General features: G+C 51.6%; 1 protein-coding gene across 9 annotated transcripts in view; it reads left to right on the forward strand.

Moving 5' to 3' along the window:
- Positions 1-21,921, forward strand: part of MINDY4 (MINDY lysine 48 deubiquitinase 4) — a 97,625-nt gene that overhangs the window by 21,152 nt on the left and 54,552 nt on the right. For all 9 annotated transcript variants that reach the window (XM_039862659.1, XM_039862653.1, XM_039862656.1 and 6 more), the window contains one exon: positions 21,285-21,343. In XM_039862659.1, the coding sequence (XP_039718593.1) occupies positions 21,285-21,343 (59 nt within the window). The remainder of the gene's footprint in view (positions 1-21,284; positions 21,344-21,921) is intronic.

Genomic DNA, 21,921 nt, shown 5'->3' on the forward strand with positions numbered 1-21,921 from the left:
GGGCCCTCCTCTACACATTTGTGTGTCACTTCCCCGCATACCTGGCCCAGAAAATGTTAGGTGCAGGAGCAAGAGCATGAGAGAAGCAACTCTTTGTTTACGAGTCTCCAGGGCTAGGTGTTCCAAGCACGGTGGCTTCCCAAATGGTACCTTGTGAAAGGTGATAGTCTAGCTGGGGGTGACCTCACTTGTAGGGCTTACGGCCCTCTCTCAGGGCATGCTGGCCTGCCACTTGTCTGAGAGTCCCTCAGAGTGACTCTCTGGGCCCTCTGATAGTCACATGGACCTTGCTATGCTTGATTTTCTGCACGCTAGCTAAAAACATGTCATGCTGGGCAACTGGTGATAGAACTGGCTTCCATGTGATAGAACATGCTTTCCAGGTGGGCATGGGCTGCGCGAGCTCCAGCCACACACTTTTTGCCCAGTCTTCCTTCACAACGTGAGTGTAATCATGCCCATGAAATTGAGAAGTGCTTTTGGTCTCCCCTGGGAATTCAACTCATGGCAATGGCCGCAGCAGCAGTATAGGTGCCAGAGCCACCAAGCAAATGTGTGTCCCCTCAAGTGGCTTGAACTATGGGGCCTTGGGAGCCAAGGTGGGAAAGCTTATGGTACAGATGGGAGTGCTGACCCCCAGAAAGGGGCATGGGCCTCTCCAGGGTCACACAGTCCCTTAGCTAGGATCAGGGACGCGATGGCCTGACAGTGCAAGCCATATGAGGGTATATTAGTTTTCTGTTGCTGGTATAACAAATTACAATTAACTTAATGCTTGAAAACAACACAGATTTATTATCTTATAGCTCTGGACGATAGAGGTCAGGATTGGGTCTCACAGGGCTAACAGCCAGGTGTTGGCAGGGCTGTGTTCCTTCTGGAGGCTCTAGAAGAGAATCCCTTTCCTTGCCTTTTCCAGCTTCTAGAGGCTGCTTGCGTTCCTCGGCTCGTGGCCCCTTCTTCCATCTTTAAAGCGAGTGACACCGGGCTGAGTCCTCAGGCTGCCGTCTCTCCGGTTCTCCCTTTTCTGTCTCCCCTGTACTTGTAAGGAGCCCTGGGATTATGCTGGGCCCACTTGGGTAATCCAGGATGCTGTCCCATCTCAGAGTCAGCTGCTTAACAACCTCAACTCCATCTGCACCCTAACTCCCCTTTCCGCGTCACCCAGCGTGTTTCCAGTTTCTGGGATTAGGCCACGGGCATCTTTGGGAGCGGAAGGCGTTGCTCTGCCCACCGCAGAGGGAAACTTTTTCTTGCAGTATTTAAAATCTTTTTTGGTCTCATTGCAATTTTTAAAGTGTTCACTTTTTACCCTCTGAGTCTCCCTTTCTACCACTCCCAGGAGTATTTTTGTTGTGTTCACATTTTCCAGGCTTTCTTCCCTGTCTGACTGTTTGTCTGTCTCTCTCCCTTTTTTTTTTTTTAATGTGCGTCACGTGTGGGGAGGGAACCAGGAAAACCCACAGCTGCACAGTCCTTCCCGGGACCAGCAGCAGGACCAGGCGAGCAGAGTCTCCAGTGCTCAGGGTGGCGGTTAACCCCACCTTGGGGCAGGTGACCTTCCCGGAACATAAGCTTAGAGTACGATAGAGTCCATGGAACTGAAGTTTAATTTAGTCGGATTTTAAAAAAAGATATTTTAAATTGGGTGTTTTAAAAAGCAGGGTGGAAGAGATGCTTCCCCAGGACCCATCTCGATTCTTAACCACACAGAACGTCAGGGCTGGAAAGATGCATGGAATTCAACCCCGATTTGGCATCCGGGGAGCTGAGGGGAAGTGACTCACTCAAGCTTCTGCAGGTGTCGTAAAGTCCTCCCCTAAGCTCTGTTTTCACTGTTTAGTTACTGCTTAGAGTTTTTGCTTCAAATACGCATGGTCCTTCCTGTACTCAACATAAGCCTTCGGCACAGTTGTCACCAATCCACATATGTGTGACATCTGTTCCTCACTCAGTAACTCCCTTGCTTTTGAAGACACTTGCTTTCAGACCCCGAGTTCTTAGAGTTATGTCCTCAATAAAACCCTGTCAGTTCACAGAAATAACCATTAGTCAATTAATTTATTCGATGACTGTAGTGAGTGCCAGCTCCTACTGGCTCAGGGCTGACTGTTAGCATCTCTGCCGACTCTGCGTTCAGCGACATCAAGGTGGTAGCTTGAACTTGGTCTTGAACTTGAACTTGGTGGGAATGTTTATACCATGGAAATTGGCAGATGCTGCAAATCAGCGTTCGCCTCCCTGGAGAGCCACCAGCACGCCCCTGTGCTGGCTCACTGTGTGCCAGCCACAGCTCTGGTCACTGGAGAGTCTGTGTGAATGTATTAGACCAAGTCCCTGCCCTCTGGGATCTTACCTGTGTGACACAGAGAGGCAGTGTGGAAACTAGTACACAAGTAAATATATAACACACCTGAGTGCTACCTGGGACGATAAACCAAGGAAAATAAATCAGCGACAGGGAGCCCTGGGTTGCAGCTGCCGTTTTACAGAGGGGTAGCCCGGGAAAACCTTTCTGAGAGGGTGACATGCGAGAGGAGACCACAAGAAAGACGGGGAACCAGACTGTTGAGAGAGTAGCTGTACACGGGCCCTGCGGTGGGAGCATGGCGCTTGTTCCAGGCCGGCGTGGACGAGGGAGGGGAGAAGGAGCAAGGGCCTGGAGGCTGCAGAAGGCGCTGGCCTTTACCCCAGGAGGTGCAGAGCCTTTGGAGGTCGAGCAGAGGCGGGGCATGGTCCCACCCTCTGGCTGCCGGGTCGAGTAGGGACACAGGCAGCAAGGGTCGACACAGGGAGACTAGTCAGGGGCGATGGCAGTGGTCTAGAGGGCGGTGGATGGGGGCCTGACGGGGTGGTGGCAGTGAAGGTGGTGAGGCGTGGGCTGGATTATGCCTCGCACGCACACACGCACGCACGCAGGGAGTCGACAGGATTCGCTCGTGGATTGATGTGCTGTATTAGAGAGAGGAGGCAAGGATGACCCCAGCATTCTTTGCTGAACAACTTCCAGGAAGGGGGTTACCGCTCCCTGAAATGAGGGAGACTGGGGGGAGCAGGGTTAGGCTGTGGTCACGGGGCCTCAGTCTGTATCCCCCACGCGCCGTGATGCTTTCTACCAGGCCAGTGGTGTTTCTTTGTTCACGGGCCTCCCTGTGGCCTGTGGGTCGGGGACCATGTGCCTGGAACCACAGATGGGAGCAGTTAGCCATCTCACCGTCATCATTTCGGGCCCTGCTGCTGCTGCTGTGAAGGGTCATTCATTCTCTGCTGGCCTTCGGGTCTTGTTGAGGATGTCAAGAGATTGTCCCTCACAGCAGGGCCGCTACTACTAGAGCAGTCCTGGGTGGATGGGATCACTCACGGCCGTTCTTCCGTGACAGTGAAAGCAACTGGCTGGCCTTCAAGTCGAGCACTCGGTTTTCCTGTGTTTGCAGGTTGAGTTTCTGCCTTGGTCACATCTCCAGGCCTTTCTGAGCCTCTGTGCTCCTGTCTGTAAGGGGAGAGGTTGGATGGATCTCTTTAGGGGCTCCCCCACCTCTGACACCCCCCACCCTACATTCTAATGAGGCCTCGGGCAAACTCAGATCAAAATTCCACCTCCTCTTTGATCCAAGAATCAGTCTGTTGGGCTGGCCTGTGAGGTTCATCTTGTGCCAAGGATGAGTATATAAACCAGGACCCCGTGCCTTTGGGGACCTTCCTAGGCCATGTGCTCCTTTGGGCTCCTTTAGGTGCATCGTACAGTGACCTCAGGCTCAGCATCTTGGAGTCACCATGAGCCGTGAGCACAGGGGTCTGTCACTGGAGGCCTGGTAATCTGCTGTGTGCGGCTGCAGGGTTCTGAGGTGGGAGGCAGGCCGACTGTTGCGTGTCGAGGTCCTGCCACCGCTAACCCCTTCACCTGTGACTTCAGTAACTTCTGTCTTAGGTCAGGTTCCCAAGAACAGTGGTTCTCAAACTGTGATCCCGGGACCAGCAGCGTCTGCCTCACCTGGGAGCTTGTTGGAAACAACTTGTCTGACCTTGAACTAGGACTTTGGGGGTGGAGCCCAGCAATGTGCTTCACAAGTCCTCCAGGGATGCACTACAGGCCGGGGTCTGGGAACCAGTGCCCCAGAAGCCAAGCCTCAGACAGGTGCACGTAGTTTATGGGGAGGGGGCGTGTTCTCAGTGAGAGAAGCAGGACAGGGGAGACCCCAGCAAGGATATGGGCTTTCCCTCTGACCCCACAGGGCGATGGGAGTGAGAATTGATCCAGAGCTGGGCCCACCTTTGAGACAGGAGTAAGCTTTTTTTTTTTCCCGTGTCAGTCATTGGCCATGGCTTGCCCGTCCCGGGGCGGGGCGGGGAGTGTGCCTCTTCCTGGCCGAGTGTGGTGAAGGGCGATTCTCTGGAGAAGGGCACAGCCGTGAGCTGTTAGCAGCCAGCGTGGGCAGCAGCTGGGCCAGGCGCGCCCAGTCGGGATCGTCTGGAGGGGGCCGCGGAGTCTTCCCTGTCAGCCCTCTGGGCCCCTCTGTACTCACCCAGCGCCCAGTGCTGTGACAGGAGACCGGCTGCAAGGCCTATTCACGCTGCTGCGTGGGGTGCTCTGGTGAGGCAGGCCAAGCGTGGAGGTGACAGACCCCAGACGGGGAGACCGGAGTGGAGCCTGACCCAGGCCCACAGGCAGCCCCGCCATCATGACCTTGCAACGTCGTCGGCTTCGTGGCAGGGTACTGTCCTGTTGTGTCAGAGAGGATGTGTGTCTTGACACCCTTCTTGGTGCCCAGATCTGGCCATGGCGATGGGTGAGATGGCTCCCGGCCTCTGAAGCTCAGGGCCGGCCATGAGGCTGTGGCCCTCACAGAGGAGTGGAAGACCAGGGATCAGTGAAGGGGCTTTGTTGACCAGGCAGGGGGACCTTGAGCTTGGAGAGGCCGTGTTTAATGCAGACTTCATGGCGAACCGGTAACATCTGGCGAGGAATGGCTGTGATAACCTCACTCGTTCTGCGTGGGCCTCGAGCCCCAAAGCATCCGTGTCCCTGCCTCTGTGTGGAAGCCAATGGTCAAGTCTGGGGATTTAGCAACTCTGATGTTGGGGGCACACTTCTCAGATTTTTGAGTTTTGCAGGAAATGGACAGCAGGTGGCAGCACTTCGCTGTGTATCTTCAGGACCCCCAGAGACTGGCCTTGCTGCCTGATTTCATTCAGCAGACACTCGGCCCTACCAAGGCCATGCACTTGGGGAGAGAGCCGAGTGCATCCCAGCCCCTCCTGGGCTCCCAGTTAGGAGCGCAGGCCGGCAGTCTCACACAGGCCTGTCTGCATCTTGGGAGGGCGTGGACAGGGCCATCTGGGGCTTGGCGGAGGCTGAGCAGAGGATGTGGCAATTGCGGTTTATTGACTGTTCCCTATAGCCAAGCATTCCAAGTCTGACGACATCTGCGCCACATGGGACGAGTAATGGGTAGAATTTTCATTTTAATTTGTCTCTGCACATTATTTGGACTTTATGTCAGACTACAGAGGTTTGGAATTAGCTGACTCTTGAAACAAACACAGCACACCGTTGCTTTCCTGGGTGCCAGAAGCCCCGTGTAGACAGGTGGCCTGCCTGGGGCTCCTGCGCTAGCCTAGCCTCACCTTCATAACCGACTCCAGGGACCTCTGTTCTGTGGCAGGGATGCCGCCCCACCCTGTGCTCAGCTGGTCTCCTGCCCGCCTTTCCCCTACCTGCGCACCCCAGTCTCGAGCAGCATCCCGGTTCTCTCTCCTGAAGGCGGGCCTCTCCCTAGCATGTGCACAGTTCTGAACCACAAGAACCGGCTCCAGGGCACACTACAGGCCACCTGGAGCCCTCCAGGACCGGGTCTGATGTCCCTTCCCTTGTATGGCAATTACAGCTGCGGGGTAGGTACCTTCAGCTGCAGAGTTTCTGAGGCTTCGATCCAGTGCATCTCCCAGGAGAAAGAGACGTTCTTTGCCTCAGGTTTCCTCTGAGGTCAAGAAAGCGTAAGGAGGTGAGAGAGTGCCCACACCTCTCCTTGGGAGGTGAGTAACCTCATTCTGTCCATCTCTGGGCATCAGAGTTGCAGCTCCGAGATCCTCCTCTGACCACACCGGCTCGGCCCTGGGCCCAGGTCCGTGGCATGCAGGTCAGGAGAGTGTTCCACACAGGGGCAGCTGCTGCCGCCGGGAGGAAGAAGGCCGTTAAGGCTCAGGATCAGTTTTGGGAGATGAGTGTCAGAGGGCAGAGGAGGTGTGAGGAGATTCTTTTCTCCTGGGTGTTTTTTTCTCATTCAAGTTGCTTGTCTTCTGGCCCCCAGGCAGCTTCCAGCAGACCTTGGGGACCAGAACTCCAGAGAGAACCACGCAGAGGTCAGCCAAAGGGCCAGGCTGAGAGTGGAACAAGTGAGACATTGAGGGTGCAAAATTTAAGGGGGCGCTCGCTCTCAAGGTGGCTCAGTGGCGGCGTAGGCGCCTGCACGAACCTGAGAGTGAGGCCTCCTTAATTCTGCACCTTGCATTCTAACCCTAATGCTGGCCCGGTCCACAGAGTCTGGCCCTTTCTCTTCTGCTCCTTAGGATCACGGGTAACCCTCACTATAGCACAATGATTCGATAACTCATCTTTACTTTCATGAACTCCTTGAGGGCTGGAGTGGGCCGGCCTGCTTCCTTCCTTCCTTCCTTCCTTCCTTCCTTCCTTCCTTCCTTCCTTTGTTTGTTCATTCCTTCCTTCTTCCTTTCCTCCCTCCCTCCCTTCTTTCCTTTCTAGCTATATCCCTGGACCTGCCAATAAATATTGAGTAAATGACATAATGTATATAGTAAGGAAACTGGAAGGGAAGTTTATGCTGATCTGTTTGGGACAGCGTCATGGAAATTAAACTGATCATTGTTAATAGAATTAGAACAACCTAAACTTTATTTTCAAGTTTACTTGTTGGCATTTATTTTTATTCATACATTAATTTAGCCAGTTAACCGTCTAACCAACCAACCACCCTTCCTAACAACCCACCAACTCATCAATCCACCCATCTACCAATCAACCAACCCATCATTTTTAAGCCATCTTGAATGTCACCTTCTTCAGGAAGCCTTTCTCCACCTCTTCCCCTCTCCTGTACCTGAACATCAGCCCCTGCTCATACCTCTCAGAGCGCATGTCACAGTGGAGAGAGCCAACATGCTACCTTGTTTCTCCTGCTGGACTGTCAGCTCCCTGAGGAAGGGGGTCGGTTGTCTGTGACCCTGCCTCCCTCAATTTTGCTCAGAAGTGTTCCAAACCTATTGGATGGAGCTGACTTACCGGCTTTGCTTAGGGGCAGGGCGCGAAGTGTGAGGTCTTCTCCTCACTCAAGGAGCACACAGGAGAGTGGGTTAGTGACTTAGCGAACAGAAGAGGTCACCTGACAGTAGCAGGCAGGATCTATCCCAGAGTCGGATGGTCCCTACCAAGGTGCCATAGGATCTTAGAGGAGGCGGCTGTTGCTGGGCTAGGCCCTGAAGGCCGAGCAGGGTTGGAATGGCCCAGTTGGGGGCCAGCCGAGGACCTCACGCCTGTGTCTCGACATACTTATCGCTCTTCTCCATCTCTCTCCAGCCTGGGATTTTTGGGGAGACCCCTGGAGCCTCATTCCTGATGACTGAAGCAGCTCTCTTACTGTTCTTCAGCCCGTTTTTTCTGGGGCCTGCTTTGGGTTCTGCTGCATTTCTAAACCATTTGGATAATGTGCACTCACAGTGGCTCATGGCAAAAAACCTAAGCCCATACCTTTCCCTCAGGATTGGAAAAGGGCTTTGCATTAGGGAAGAGATGGGCATCCTTGTTCCCACCTGGAGTATAACTTTACCAGGCTGGTACCTTGGGGGCTGGGCAGAGAGGGCCGAAGTCCTCGCCCTGCCGAATCCTTGTGGACCGTCCCTCGTGATTCCCAGCTGGTTTTCCCAAAGGGTAGCTGTGGGTGGAATGCTTCTGACTCAGTTGGCCTGGTGCCCCCATCTTGAAAAGATGGCCTTTGATGCTGAGTTCTGTCGGGCATTTTGGGCAGAGTTCTTCAAATCACAAAGATGACCTGCCAGGGCAGTTTCCTGTGTAGCTAGATTCCATGTGTGTGCCTCATTCCAGAAAATTCGACTTTGTTTTCTCTGCTCATTCCATGAGCAGTTACTAAAGCCATGGGATTCCTTCCATTTCCTGTTGGGGCCAAGTTCACGGCCACGGGTCGCTCAGAAGTGGAGCCTTTTCCTGATAGAGTAAACAGTTTTTGATCTCACTCTAAATACATGTTATTTAATTTTACTCAATTCAGCAAGGCCTTCATGGAGTGCCTCTTGCTTGTCCAAATAGCACTGGGGGGAAGAGACGCTGAAGATGTTTCCTGCCCCAAAGAGGCTGAGGCATCCATACAAATCACTGTTCTGCAGAATTAAAACAAAGGAGTGACAGGCAGCGAGGGCAGAGTGCCATGGGCCGGAGGCCGCGTCGTGGCTGGGACACTCGAGCCGCTGACATTTGTTGAGTACTCACTACCTGACGGGTCCTGTTGCAAGTGCTGCAGACGTATTACCTCATTTCATCCTGACAGCAGCACTGGAAGGGTTATCGGCTCCATTTCACAGGTGGGGAAACTGAGGCACAGAATGACCAACTAGTCTGAATCCATTTAAGCAGCCTGGCTCTAGAGGCCTCAGTCTTAACCCCTCTCTTCAGACCCCTCTCTGGGGAGAAGGACTGTGAGGGCACTGGCATGGGCAAGGAGTTAGAGGGTCAGCCTGGTAATTCAGGGAGCGGAAGGACCCTAAGCCGAGGTGACAGTGTGAACAGAGGCAGAGAGGTGAGCACACTGGTGCAGCTTGAACACAGGACGTGTGTGGGGACCAGGGGACCGGGCCCTGGAGGACCGGACCGTGCCCTGAGAGCTGGGCAGAGAGCAGTAGAGAGGAATCAAAAAAAGGTCTCTCATGTTTCCGGTTACATGATGGTCGTTTTTTTAACCAGTTGGAGCTGTGCTTCGGGAAGATTATCCAGGGACGCTGCAGGACTGAGCAGGGTGACTAGTAGGAGGACTGTGACCTAGAAGGCAGAGTGGGCTCTGACCTGGCTGCACCAGACAGGCGAGGATCCGTGGGTCTGCGGAGAACCCACAGGTGCTGGCGTGCGCGGAGGTCGTGGGTCTGGAGGGCCCGGAGGCTGGGCCTGCGGTGAGCAGGGATAGGAGACCCGAAGCAGGGGGCACTGACTGGGTCAGGAGGCAGATGAGGAGCCTGTTTCTGGACATGTCAGCTGATTTTTGTCTCCACAGATGGGAGTGGGGCAGAAACGCAGATCCTGGGAAAGGTTGGGAGAGGCGTGTCTGGGAGGTGTTGGCACGGGGCTGGGAGCTGAAGTCCTTGGAGGGGCGGACATTGCCAGAGGCCCATGATAAAGGCACGAAGGTCAGAATCCTGCAGGAGGAGAGCCACGTGTTGGTGTGATGAGGGGAAGGAGGACTGGAAGGTGAGGGAAGAGAGGGCCTCCCAGAAGCAGGAGGTCGGCAGCTTCGGACTCTTGCGGGAGGTCGGGAAGGTCACTAGGTCTGATGCTGGGAGTGGCGCTGGAGAGAGCACTTTCAGTAGGGTCCTGGGGACAGAAGGTCCCCTGCGGTGGGTTGAGGAATGGTGGGGTAAGGACATGCACAGAGAACACGGAGGTTTTTAAAAGGAGTTTAGAGGCGGAGGGAAGCGTAAGTCCAGACAGGCAGCTCAGGAAGGTAGAGGGCTAAGGAGCAGGGTCCTTTTTTTCCAGGGCAGGAGAGATGCGAGCACGTCTGTAAGCCAAGGGCTGGGCGCCAGCGGCAGAGAGGAGAAATTGGCGTTCCCAGAGACTCTGAGGAGGCGGGAAGTGTGTGCCTGGGCGGGGGCTGGCAGGGGGCAAGGCCGACAGCACGAGATTCCTTTTCTCCATGCTGCACACTGGTCATCGATGTCCATGGTGACGGGCCTGCAGCATCACGAGTTTCCAAAGCACGTTTTAAATCCCCAGCGAAAGAGCCAGTTCTGCTCAGAGTTTTTGAGTTATTTGAAATGTACTCCGGTTAAGCAAAGCTTTAAGTTATTGAGGACCACCGTTTGGGAAACTTTGCGTTTTATCATATTCTGAGATTTTGAAATGTGGGCCTCCGTCTTTAACCGCCTGATGAGGTTGAAAGGGCCGGAGATTTAGACTTGGGCAGATTTGTGTGTCACTAATAGGGTGGCCTTGAACACCACCTTTTTTTTTTAAATCTCTTTGCGGCTACATTCTTCATTCAAAAAATAGGATGATGTACCCACCTCTATGGGATTTCTATGAAATAAACGAAATCATACATATAAAAATTTTGGCCCACAATAGTTACTTTAGTAGATACCAGCTTTCTTTCGTAATGTTTAGTTAGTCCAAGCACCTCCTTCCTTAAATGGCTGGATACATTCCCGAATAAATGGAAAATTTGTCAGAGAGAGATGGGAAGTGAGGCTAAAGCCAGATTGTGGAAGATGATGATGATCAAAGAGAAATGTCCAGGTCCATCGTGTGGGCCACGGCCACACGAAGCGAGGATCGGGGTGTGGCTTGAGTTCTCGTCTGCGACTTGGGCGCGTGTCTCCTGCGAGGCCAGGCACACTGCAGGCCCTCAGAGAGCGTTTGCCGACTGAGTTTGTCTTCCGTGAGGCGTTTCCGCCCTTTTGCGGCGAAGGCCACGGTGAGGCTGGGTCAGTCCGAAGGCTCTGGTGGTAGATGTAGGTCGTGCGCTCCTTCCTCTCGCTGTTCTGGAAGTCCCTCCAAGGCCAGGCCTGAGCAGTGGGCTGGCACGGCGAGCTGCGCTTGCCCAGGCCCACGTGGCTGTGGTCTTCCTCACAGCTTCTGCCCTGGGCCCGGGGCTTTGGAAGGTTCTGTGAAGGAGCACAGAGGAAGGGGAAGTCCATGAAAGATGATGGCTTCCTGTTCCTGACGGTGTTGCCTGCTTCAGTCCCAGGGTCATTTTGTTCAGCCTTTCTCCCTTCACATGAAATCTCTTCTGAATGAGAAACAAAGAAGCTCGGGCGAGCTAAAAAGGTCACTGATAGAAACCAAGACCAAGTCCCTGCCACCGTCTGAGGACCGGAGGCTCCTTTGTAAGGCTTAGACCCACCTCCACGATTTTACGTTCACCACTTCATGGAGCAGTGACACATTGAGCGTTCATGTTCCAGAAGCTTCTATACAGAAGCTACCATATAGAGGGCATTTTGACAGGTGTCAGGAGCCAATGCCAGGAGTTGCCAAGGAAATCCACCCACACAGACTTCTACAGCCCAGGGTCTCCCTGACCCCCGGACCCCCCCAGCTTTTAACAAATCTCAAGTCACTTTCTTGTGGAAAATCAGCCATCCTTAAAATCCAATACACTCCTAGGAGTGCATTAAAAGAAGAAAAGAGAAGTTGAAAGTATCTATTTTAGTTAAAAACCAAAAGTGATTCTGGCCCATTTAATATTTAATAAGGACATTACGACTGGCTTCTTCTTTTTAAAGAAAGTAACTCCAAAAAGATATATTTACCAGGTGCAGATCTGAGAAAGCTTAAATAAGGATTCCGGTTTTAAAAAGTGTTGTCGTACAAACAGACCCTACATGGATGTTGCAGGATACTGCCGGTGCTCTTAGGTGATACAGGCTGAAGTATTTAGGGATGACGGGTCATCTTATCTGCAACTTGCTTTCAGATGGTTCAGCAAAAAAAAAAAAAAAAAAAAAAAAAAAAAAGTGTATGTGTGTGTGTTTGGAGGGAGAGGAAGCCAATATGGCAAAATGTTAACAATTTGTCACTTTAAGTGAAAGGTATACTGGTGTTCATTGTGTTAGTCTTTGAATTTTCCCGTAGATTTAACATAAAATAAAAAGGGGAAAAACAAAACATAAGGAACAGATAGGAAAAATGAATAGTCAAAAGGAGCTATCTTTCGTGTTTCAGTGAGGCTTGTAGAGAAGTGTTACAAAGTCATAGTGTGTCCCTAAATGCTGGAATTTGGGTGAGGTGACATAAAACATGAGGCTAGCCCAAGGTCCACAGAGAGAACCGCCCAAGACGGCTGGCGAGTGGGGCTCGGTAGCCCCTTCCTTGTTACATACGGGATATAACAGAGCGACCCTCTGACCTCCAAGGAACAATAGCTCAGACATATTTTCCGGATGCGCAGAAAGCAGCCTCTTTTGGTGTCGTCCTGGCGGGCATCACGAAGCTGATTCCTACCCTCCCTCGCCAGACCTATCCCCTGCCCCACGTTGCCGAGACTGGAACCCACTCACCCACAGCCTGGCAGGACGAGCTGGCTGCGTCCCCCTCCCCTGACCCTCTGGATGTTTTCTCGAAACCTCAGCCCTTTGATAACACCCACATCGTGAGGCTCGACGTGACATTTCAGACAGGAGCCTGCCCGACATGGGTCCAGCCGCTTCACATGGTTTTTGTATTTGTTCTGGAAAGAGCTCCAGATACCTTCTGGTCACAGCTCTTCCTGTTGGCTGCATTGGTGAGGCCATTTCCCGCCCATGTGATCAAGGAGGGGCTGCAGTCTGCGGGCCCCCGGCACGTCCGCCCCGCTGGGGACAGGTAACGGTGGCATGAGGGCACAGCCTGGAGAAGCGAGGACCCGGTGGGTTTTGGAGGGCGTGTGCTTTCAGTCTCTGCCTGTGTTACTTGGATTCAGATCCCTAGAAACCAGGGAAGCCCGAGCCTTGCCAAAGGGCTTCGTTCCGCTTCTGCAGAAGTTTCGCTCTTCAGGAGAAACGAGGTTGTGCTGCTCTGATGATATTTTTCTCTCTTATAAACTCACATACAATATTGTTACCTCTTAAGGAGAGAGCACTGGCCCCGTGCTAAAATTCTAAGTCCCCGCTTCCCGACTTCTGTGTGAGGTGGGCCCTGCACTCCCTTGCTTTGGGGCTCGTGGAAAGATCTACCACAGATTTCCCACCATTGAGGGGGCTGTTCTTAGCCATGGCCCAGCTCCAACCTTCCAGGCCCCCCACCCGTGAGCCACCTGCGCTGAATAGCTTGGGAACCCTCATTGGAGGCCGGAGTGGTAACCCCAGAGGGATGTGGAGGGAGGGGACCCTCATTAAGGACCCTCACACCCATTTCAAGTGAAAACGGCTGCCAGGGGAGGCTGTCAGGAGGGGCTGCCTAGCTGGCTCAGGGACACATCTAGTTTTAGCCCAGGATATGCTTGTCCTGAGCCGGGTCTGGCTCCCCCGTGGAGGTCCACAGCTCTCTGGTTTATATGCGTGAGTGGTGTAATGCTCAAAAGTTTGCAAAGCTAATGGGTTTAAAGCAACACGTTTCTTTCTCCTTTTTCTAAGAAAGGCCCAGAAAACAGTCAGACCTCTGTGCTTTTGGAGTAAGTCAAAGTTTCCTGGAAATTCCTTCTCGGGGATGGGGCAGTGTGGGGCGGGAGACAGAGATGTTCTCGGAGCCAGTCTTGGCCAGTCCTTTCTCCACAAATAGGGATGAGGCGATTATAGGGTCTTTGGGTCGGCAGAGACTTTGGGTCATCTCTCTTGTGTGGCGGGTCACTAGGAATTCATGGGTCAGCAAAACCAAACCGAAAACAAAGCAGAAAACAAAACTCTGGGAAACCAACTTCAGATTTAGATTCAGATGTTGTAGGCCTGAAACTAATACAGTTTGGGCGACTTCTTTAAGGCAAAGAATATAAAAGTATCTAACTTCTTCAAATTTTACAAAAATAGAAGACGATGCCAGCCTATCGGTAGGGCCTCTTGGAAAGGGCGTGTGCAAGGGAGGGTCCCTGACGCTTAAGCCCCACCAACGTCATGGTCTCTGAAGCCTAAGCCCCACCTCGTCGTGGTAAATCAAACACTATTTGGGTTGTTATTATTATTTACTTTTCTGGCTAAGTAGGAATATTAAAACAGTTTTATAAAATTTAAATATAGATATGATCTTGAAATAAAAGTCCGACGTTTAAAATGAATAAATTAAGCCTTGTGAAAGATTCACTGTATTGTTGCTGATTTTCCCTTTCACCATGGATTGATGTGTCACAGACTGGTTTGTGTTGGACAGTTTCCAATCCTCAGTATCCTCATTTGTGAAAATAGGGCTAAAAAGTCCCTGTGCTGCCTCCCACAAGGGCCTTTTGTGAGAATCGAATTACAAACTGTGCTTTGCAAGTGTTGCGTAAAGTAGAAATAACCTCCCAGATTAGCTATTGTTATTGTAAGGACAAAACCGTAGAATATTTAGAACCCTTCGAATGTCACAGAAAGGGAAATGGAAGCCTGGGGAAGGTGAATATTCACCCAGCTCCCTTGGGGTGAGACGTAAGCTCCAAAAATCATTTAAGTGTAAGCGTCCTTACCTTTTCTAAAAATAAATGAGCTCGAATATCTTTATCTTCATATTGGTACGAAGTTAACCTGGGACCCGGACAGTGTCGTCTCAGACTCACTGCTCACGGCTTTTTTATTAATGCTTATGCAGGGGAATGTTCTGTGGGTTCAAACAAAAATATTTCATCCCAGAAGTTGTTTTAAGCCACCTTTTGGCACGTTTATCCAAACAGATCATAAGTGGATTTAATGTTTAATGGGACTCGGAGAAAGTCGGCCTCTCCCATTGGGGCATCCCCTTCCCTGGACATGTTGGCCTTTATTAGGACAGTGAAGGGCGGGACTGGTGCCAGAAAGCAGCTTCTCCTAGCAGCTAAGTCAACATGTCCACACAGCTTTCCAGGCCACTATGGAAACCGGCGGCAATTCTTATGTAATGTCTTCCAGGCGGCATGTCAGAACCTTCCCTTTTATAACTCCAAGTGTGACTTTAGACGCTCTGGGACAGGGCCAAGGTGTAGAGCAGTCCTTTCCATCCTGGGCTCTCATCCCAGCCTCGGGGAGGGCAGGGTGGCGGGAGACTTTGTCTCTGGTAGAGCCATCCCCGTGGGTCCTCATTGCAGAACCGGGAGCCCTAATCAGAGGCAGCCTCAGTGATCCCACCTGCTGGGCGTGCAGTTTGGGGTTCACACGCAAGGTGGTGGGGGGGCCCTATGGCCTGTGCCAGGCACCACGTCACGTCTCCAGCTCTGGCCCTGGCCCGTAAGATGCTCATCCAGCATCTTACGATGGTTGGGTTTGGCTGAGCCAGGCAGCCAGCCACGTGCCTGCGGGTGGTCGGGAGGGAGCAAGACCAAGAAGAAGGGGTGCTCACGCAGGGACTGGCAACCTTCTGCTTGGCGAACTGCGTGTCTCAGTCGAAAGTGTGATTACTCAGTGGATTTGGCCACGTCCCAGAGCTATACTCCATAGAGATCACTTTTCTCCCAAGAGGATGTTTTTTCCCCTGGAGTAACATCTCTATCTTCCTTTTCACTGCCCGTTGAGCCACCAGCCTCCCAGTGGCCTCTGGGAACTGAGCTCAGCCACACTAGGAAACTAGGCTGAGGGAAGGGCAGGGAGCTAGGACTTGGGAGCCACAAAGCCTCCTAGTTTCGGGAAGAGGAACCAGCCTGTCCTAATGCACTTTGGGTCCTAAGAAAAAGTAGGCAGTGCCTCTAACACCCTGCATGGGATAGATGAAAATTAACCGGATGAATCTGGAGCCTGAATTTCTATGACTGGCTTTGCCCACTCCCCAGGGGGCCTTGGTAAAAGCTTCATCCCCCAACCCTGACCCCATCCCCACCCCTGACCTGACCACAAGATTAAAGTCGGTGGTCTGAGTTAGCCTTTTCAGCTCTTTGAGATGGACGGCCATATCTAGGGCATTCTGAGCACTCCTCAGCTTCCAGAGGGCGCATCCGTTAAACGCCAGTTGTATGCCAGGGCCCTGTGCCAAATCGGGAGATCAGGGAATTCGTGAGGGAAGGTCGAATCTGGTTCAGTTTTGTTTTGCCAGTTGTGTGCCCTTGAAAGAACCCCCGCAGTCTGAGGTCTTGGTGACCAGTTTCTTCTCTGTTCCTGGAATAGGCCATAATCCGGCCTGACTCAAAGAAGGAGAAGCGTTGGGCTTGGGTTGGGTCCTCGCTCTGGCTCGCACACTGCTCATCAAGGGTGTGTGCCAAAGCCTGTGGGAGGGGCCATGCGGAAAGATAGTTAAGCTGAGAAATCATCGCCCCCGAAGAACAATGGTTCAGGGGGCCGGAGTACAACGTGTCTTCTCTCCAGCCAGGCAGGCAGAGCCGATGGCTTTTCCAGGAGGATGCAGGGTCATCAATGTCCCCTCCCCCCCAACATGTCCTCACCGGGCGATTCCTATCTTTGTCCAATCTTCGTCATCATGGACCCAGATGAGAGAGACTTGGGTATGCAGCCCAGTTCCCAATTAAGGTTTTTCACTAGTTTCAGGAAGATCATTTATTTGGGTTGAATTGTTAAGGCAGATTGCTTTCGCAGTATTCCAAACAGAGTGCTTTCTCACAGGAAATGTCAGACCAGGCAATCCTAGTCAGGTTTTCCACATCCTTAAGCGAAAAGAAAAGGGAGAGGAAAAAAAAAAAGATTCTTTTTATATGTCGAAGGTCAACAGAACTGGCAAGGGCAGGGTATGGAACAGATCTGCTGAAGCCGCTGCACACGGTGATGGTTAGTGCGCGACAGCTTCTCAATAACCCAGCCCTTCATGACACCTCATGTTCTCAGCGGCTTAATTTTAAAAATGCCTGCTGATTCGGCGGCCCGGGGAAGTGGCGTGCTCCCCGCGGCTGGGACACGGACCCCATCACGCTGAGCTCCTGGGAGGCGAGTTCAGTTTCCTCACCCGTGAAGCCCAAGGCTGTGCCAGGTGACGCCCTCGGCACCCTCCACGTCTGCCTCCCCGCGCTTCTGTACCTGGTCGTTTCTGAGGGAGCTTGGCTAAGTCTCTGTAGGAAGCCAAAGAGAAATGGAGAGCAGGGCAATGAAAAGAAAAACAAAAATCCCTTTTGTAGAGAACTTCATGAAACAAAAAGTGCTTTTTCAAATCAGCTCGCTCTCGGGGACCCGCCTCACAAAGCTTACTCCTCCCCAAGGTCAGCCCTTGATGAGAGCCCGTAAATGTTGCAAAGTCACTGTGAGGAAAGCAGAGAACGCTCATCTCGGCCGCTGCTCAGTGCTTGTCCAAGGCACACGGGGCCAAGAAGCTCCTGGGCGGTCGGTTGGGAAGGGAGGTGGGGGATGCGGGGTGTCTGGAGAGCTGAAGCCCAGAATCGCTAGGTGCTGTGGTCCTGGCAGCCTCCTAGGGATGGTTCTGGCCAAAGGGTGGTTGAGGCTCAGGGCAGGTCGTTTATTGCCAGGTGATACCAGCATCCTCTGGCATGAGCTGGTCCGATGGCTCATCTGTCCTGTCCCTCTGTGTCCACTGTCATCCCAACAGCTCTGCCTCATTCCCACCTGACTTTCTAGTTCTTTCCAAAAGGATGTTCTGTTTGGAGCGGGAGAGTGTGATCCCAGGTCAGGAAGCCCGGACTTGCCAGTGTCATGTGACCTGCCAGCACTGCCTCCGCTGTGTCTCTAGTGTGATTTTGAGGCTTGTGGCATAGGGACTTTCTCATGGGGTGACTGCTTCCAGGAGGGGTGTCTCCAGTGCTTCGCTGTTAGGGTGTTCCATGGGGTTCAAATATGTGTATCAAGTAAAGTGACCCCCCTTCCCCCCCCCGCCGCCTTCCTTGGAGATTGCTAAGTCCTTTTTTAAAAAATGTATGTGCGTATTCTCATCAAATGCTTTTTTTGCATCTATTGAGATTATTTTACATTTTCCCCTCCAACCCGTTGGTGTGAATTACATTATTAGATTTTTAAATAAAATTTTCTTGCATCTCTAATTGGTCATAATGTTCCTCAAACTCATGGCCGATGCAATTGTCTATTATTTTTTTTTCATATTTTTGCACTGTTTATAAGTGTTAAGGTTTGGAATCAAGATTCTACTAGCCTCATTAACCATCATCATCATCATCATCATCATCATCTCAGTTATTATGTAGCAATTACTGCACATTTGGTACTATTCTCAGTACTTGATAAGTTAACTTGTTTAATCCTCACCACCATCTTTTGGGGTAGGACTATTATTAACCTCATTTTATAGAGGTTCATCATGGCTAAATTTTCCTATTGAATTGTTATGTTTGTTAGTCTGCAACAAATCGGTTTATTACTCATAATGATTTTTATTCCAGTCTATTTCTATTTGATAGTATTTAGCTACATTAGCTTTTAAATGGTTCTGAGTTTTCATCAAATAGAACATATTGTAAGTGACCAATATTTTTATTCTCATGGACACCTTGCTTTTGGAATCCATAACTAATTTAGCCAAGTATCCAGTCCCAAACATATAGGAAGATGCGCCTCCTCATCTCTGTTTTTATGTTAAAGGCTGGTGAAATATTGGGACATAGAAGCAGTAGAGCATCTTTAAGAATAGCAGGGCCTGGGCACGTCCACCCTCTCAAAGCCTTTCACCTGGTCCTGTCCTGCGGTGAGTGGGCATGTTCAGGCTTTTTCCACAAATGAGGTGCCTGATGCCCACAGAGCATAAGTGCTTGCTCAAGGTCACACAAAGTGGGGTGGGGGGGATGGAGGGTTGGGGAACAGGGATCAGAACTCAGGCCTCCGAGTGGCTCTTTCCAGTCAAGATTCAGTCACCCAGATTTTGAGTCCTGGCCCCGGTTAGCTCTGAACACCTGCGGTGCCCTGGCCCGTGCCTCTCCTTCAGGGCACAGAGAGGAGCTGGGATGGAAGCGGAAGCCTCAGACACGGCAGGCGAGCTGGGTGACTGCGGCCTGCCTCCCATGGATTTATTATTAGACGCACACTTTGACACATTTCTCTGGGTTATTTGCACAATCACATTTTGAAAAAGTGTTTTGAATCCTTGATTTATCTTTTTGTCATTGTTTTTCATAATGGTTTTCACTCAAAGGCAAGAACATGCTTTTAAACTGACCTTTTAAACTTTGGAAGAGACACATGAAAGGAACAATAGGCACATTCCCGAAGCGCGGGCATACTTGAAGTCTCCTCTGGTGATGAGATCTGTGGGAAACGAGCACAAAGCATCTGAGCTGGGCTCTGGCCTCTGATGGATGGCGCTCCGGGTGGAAGTCTCATGACTGGGAGCGGCCCAGCAGGAACATCACCCCCACCCGCTCGCCACAGTTCATGGCCACCTGAGGCCTCGTGGCTCTGCCTTCTGCAGCCAGTGGGGCCGTTTGGAGACTTCGTCGCATGGTCCACAGGGAGCTATGGAGGGTTCTGAGCAGGGGAAGGAAGCGTAAAATAAAATAAAGCAAAATAGAGCATTTGGAACCAGCGGCTTGGGTCTGGGTCCTGGCTCTGGCCCTTCTGAGTTGTGTGACCTTGTGTGAGTCGCGTAGCTCGATATTTGGCTCCCATTCATGGAGCACTGACTAGGTGCTGGGCACACCGGGTACGGGGGCAACCAGGAGAAGCCCGCAGTCCTGTCTCCCCCCTGGTTATCTCTTACCATGTGTATTTGTTTCCTGTGGCTGCTGTAGAGCACATGACTACAAACTGGGTGGCTGAAAACAGCGTGAATTTATAATACCACTGTTCAGGAGGACTGAGGTCCGAAATCACTTCCACTGGGCTAAAGTCAAGGTGTTGGCAGGGCTAGTTCCTTCTGGAGGTGCTAGGGGACGATCTGTTTCCTTGTCTTTTTCAGCCTCTGGTGGCCACTTGCATTACTTGGCTGCATTCGATGCTTGCCAAACACTGAGCACAGAGTCTAGGACAGTCAGTGGAGTCAGATAACAGTATTTGCTGTTATTATTGCTGTCATTTTTATGAATGTGACGATGATGATGATGATGATGATGATGATGATGATGATAATGGGAACCTTTGAAGAATTTCGGCTAGGCAGCAGTAGGGTCAGATTTTCTTTTTTTGGAAAGATGCCTTTGACACCCATGTGAAGATGTGAGGGGCCGGCATGGGGCGGGGCATCCCCCTGGGGGTCAGGAAACCAATTAGGAGCTCTCGCAATGATCTGGGTGAGGGATGAAGGGGCAGAGAGCAACAATGGGTCTAAGAGAGACGCTGTCGCCATTGGGATGTTCCAGAGAGGTCTGGAGCAGGTGGGGGTGGGAGAGGTGTGGCTGGCAGAGGCTTCTCATGACAGCGCTGGGGACTGGGGCGCCTCCATGCCTCAGCCCCTTCCCAGCTCCTCCTTTCACTGTTCCCCACGAGAACGCTTGCGGAACCCTGGCAGCATAGCGGCGTAAGAACCGGGTGGTTTTGAATTGGGGAAAATGGGCACGATGTGTGGGGGAGGACGAGGGCAACAGGAGGGCCTCCTGGGCGGGCGGGGTAGGGGCTCAGTTCCAGTACCAGGGAAGGAAACCCGAGTCCAAAGAAGCATGCGCTCGGGCCTGGTACTGCACGTCCTCGGCGACGTCCCCCGCACGCCCCTCCATACGTCTTCAGGAGGAAGCCGGCCATTCAACAGAACGAGCCGCGGCGAGATTATGATTGTTCCTTCAATCATATCTCACCCTGCAAGGGTGCTGGAGGAAAATATATTTCAATGCCACCATCAAAAGAGCTGTCATTGTTTTTGACATAGTAAATGGGTTTTCAGAGACTGATGTAATATTGTTATTTTTAATGTGTTCTTTTTAGAAAATGATTTTACTTTAGTTCAGATGGACGAATGCTGGAGGGAAAAAAACAACCTAAAGAGCACTAAAATTCAGGTAGACTGTTTTAAGAAAGTTCCCATGCACTTACCTGAATTTACAAATCGGAATCATAGGACAATTTTTCAGGTAAGAGAAGGATACAGGACAGGTTCTTTGCTGCATTTCAGAGGTTTCTTACAAATGGCTGCTAATAGCTTTACAGGAAAGCTGAGAGGAAAAAAAATAGAGATGAGATGAAAATAATGTCTGTAATGACAAGAACGTGGTGTGTGTGTGTGTGTGTGTGTGTGTGTGTGTACATGCGGCGTGCGTACCCACCATATCATGGTGACAACAAATTAACTTTGTTGGGTTCTTGCCTACAGGGTTTACCATCCTACACTGGCTGGTGCTTGTGTGTGTGTGTGTGTGTGTGTGTGTGTGAACACAGCATTGAAAGATAATTTGGTCCCATTCCGTATGGAACTCGTGGCTCAGAGAGGAAGAGAGAGTGACCAGTACAAGGCATACAGAGTGGCGAGGCCAGCACTAGAGAAAGCCCGTCTCCGGACCCCGTCTGGTACCCGCCCATTCTTCTCCGCTGTCGGCATCTCTCTTCGTCCTCTGGTGCACTGACATTTTCTTTTTTTCTAGGAAAAATCAGTTGCCGGTGTCCAACAAGACTGATGGCGAGCTGGGTGTCCTGCAGCTCGGTAAGTGTGGCTGCCGCCTCTGTGCTGTGCCCGTCGGGGCTCAGAGGCCTTCATTTGCTCTTCATAGTGGGTGGTGGGCTCTCTACGGCGGGGGTGGGGGCCCCTTTCTTCCCATCTACCTGCGGAAGGAGGGGCTGGCCCAGTGAGCGGAGCAGGCTTCTTTCTTTTTGGTTGATGTCTTCTCGTACCACCTGTCTTTGTCTCCTGGAGAAATTTGTATAAGAAGCCTGGGCGTTTCTAGATCCACACTGGATGGGGTGGGGGAGTGTGCAGAGGAGGTTTTTCTGCACTTGGAGGTTCTCTTAGGGCCACTGAGAACCCCTCTACAAGACTGTTCTCCATCAAAATATTAGCACAGCCATGTCTGGGGAAGTCCATTCTTTAAAAAAATTTACCAACATGTTATTGAGGTGTAAAATACAAACTGGGAAGTATATAAGTGCACAAACCTTTAGTGTTCAGCCTGTGCATTTTCACGTGCGTGCACATCTGTGTAACTAACTCACCAGCATCAAGGTGGAGAACACCTCCATCCACTCTTCGGTTTTGAAGCACTCTTTTTCCCTTCTCATTCTATA

This window comes from Pteropus medius, unplaced genomic scaffold (assembly GCF_902729225.1).
Source record: "Pteropus medius unplaced genomic scaffold, Ma_sr-lr_union100, whole genome shotgun sequence".
In the NCBI taxonomy this organism is placed as follows: Eukaryota; Metazoa; Chordata; class Mammalia; order Chiroptera; family Pteropodidae; genus Pteropus; species Pteropus medius.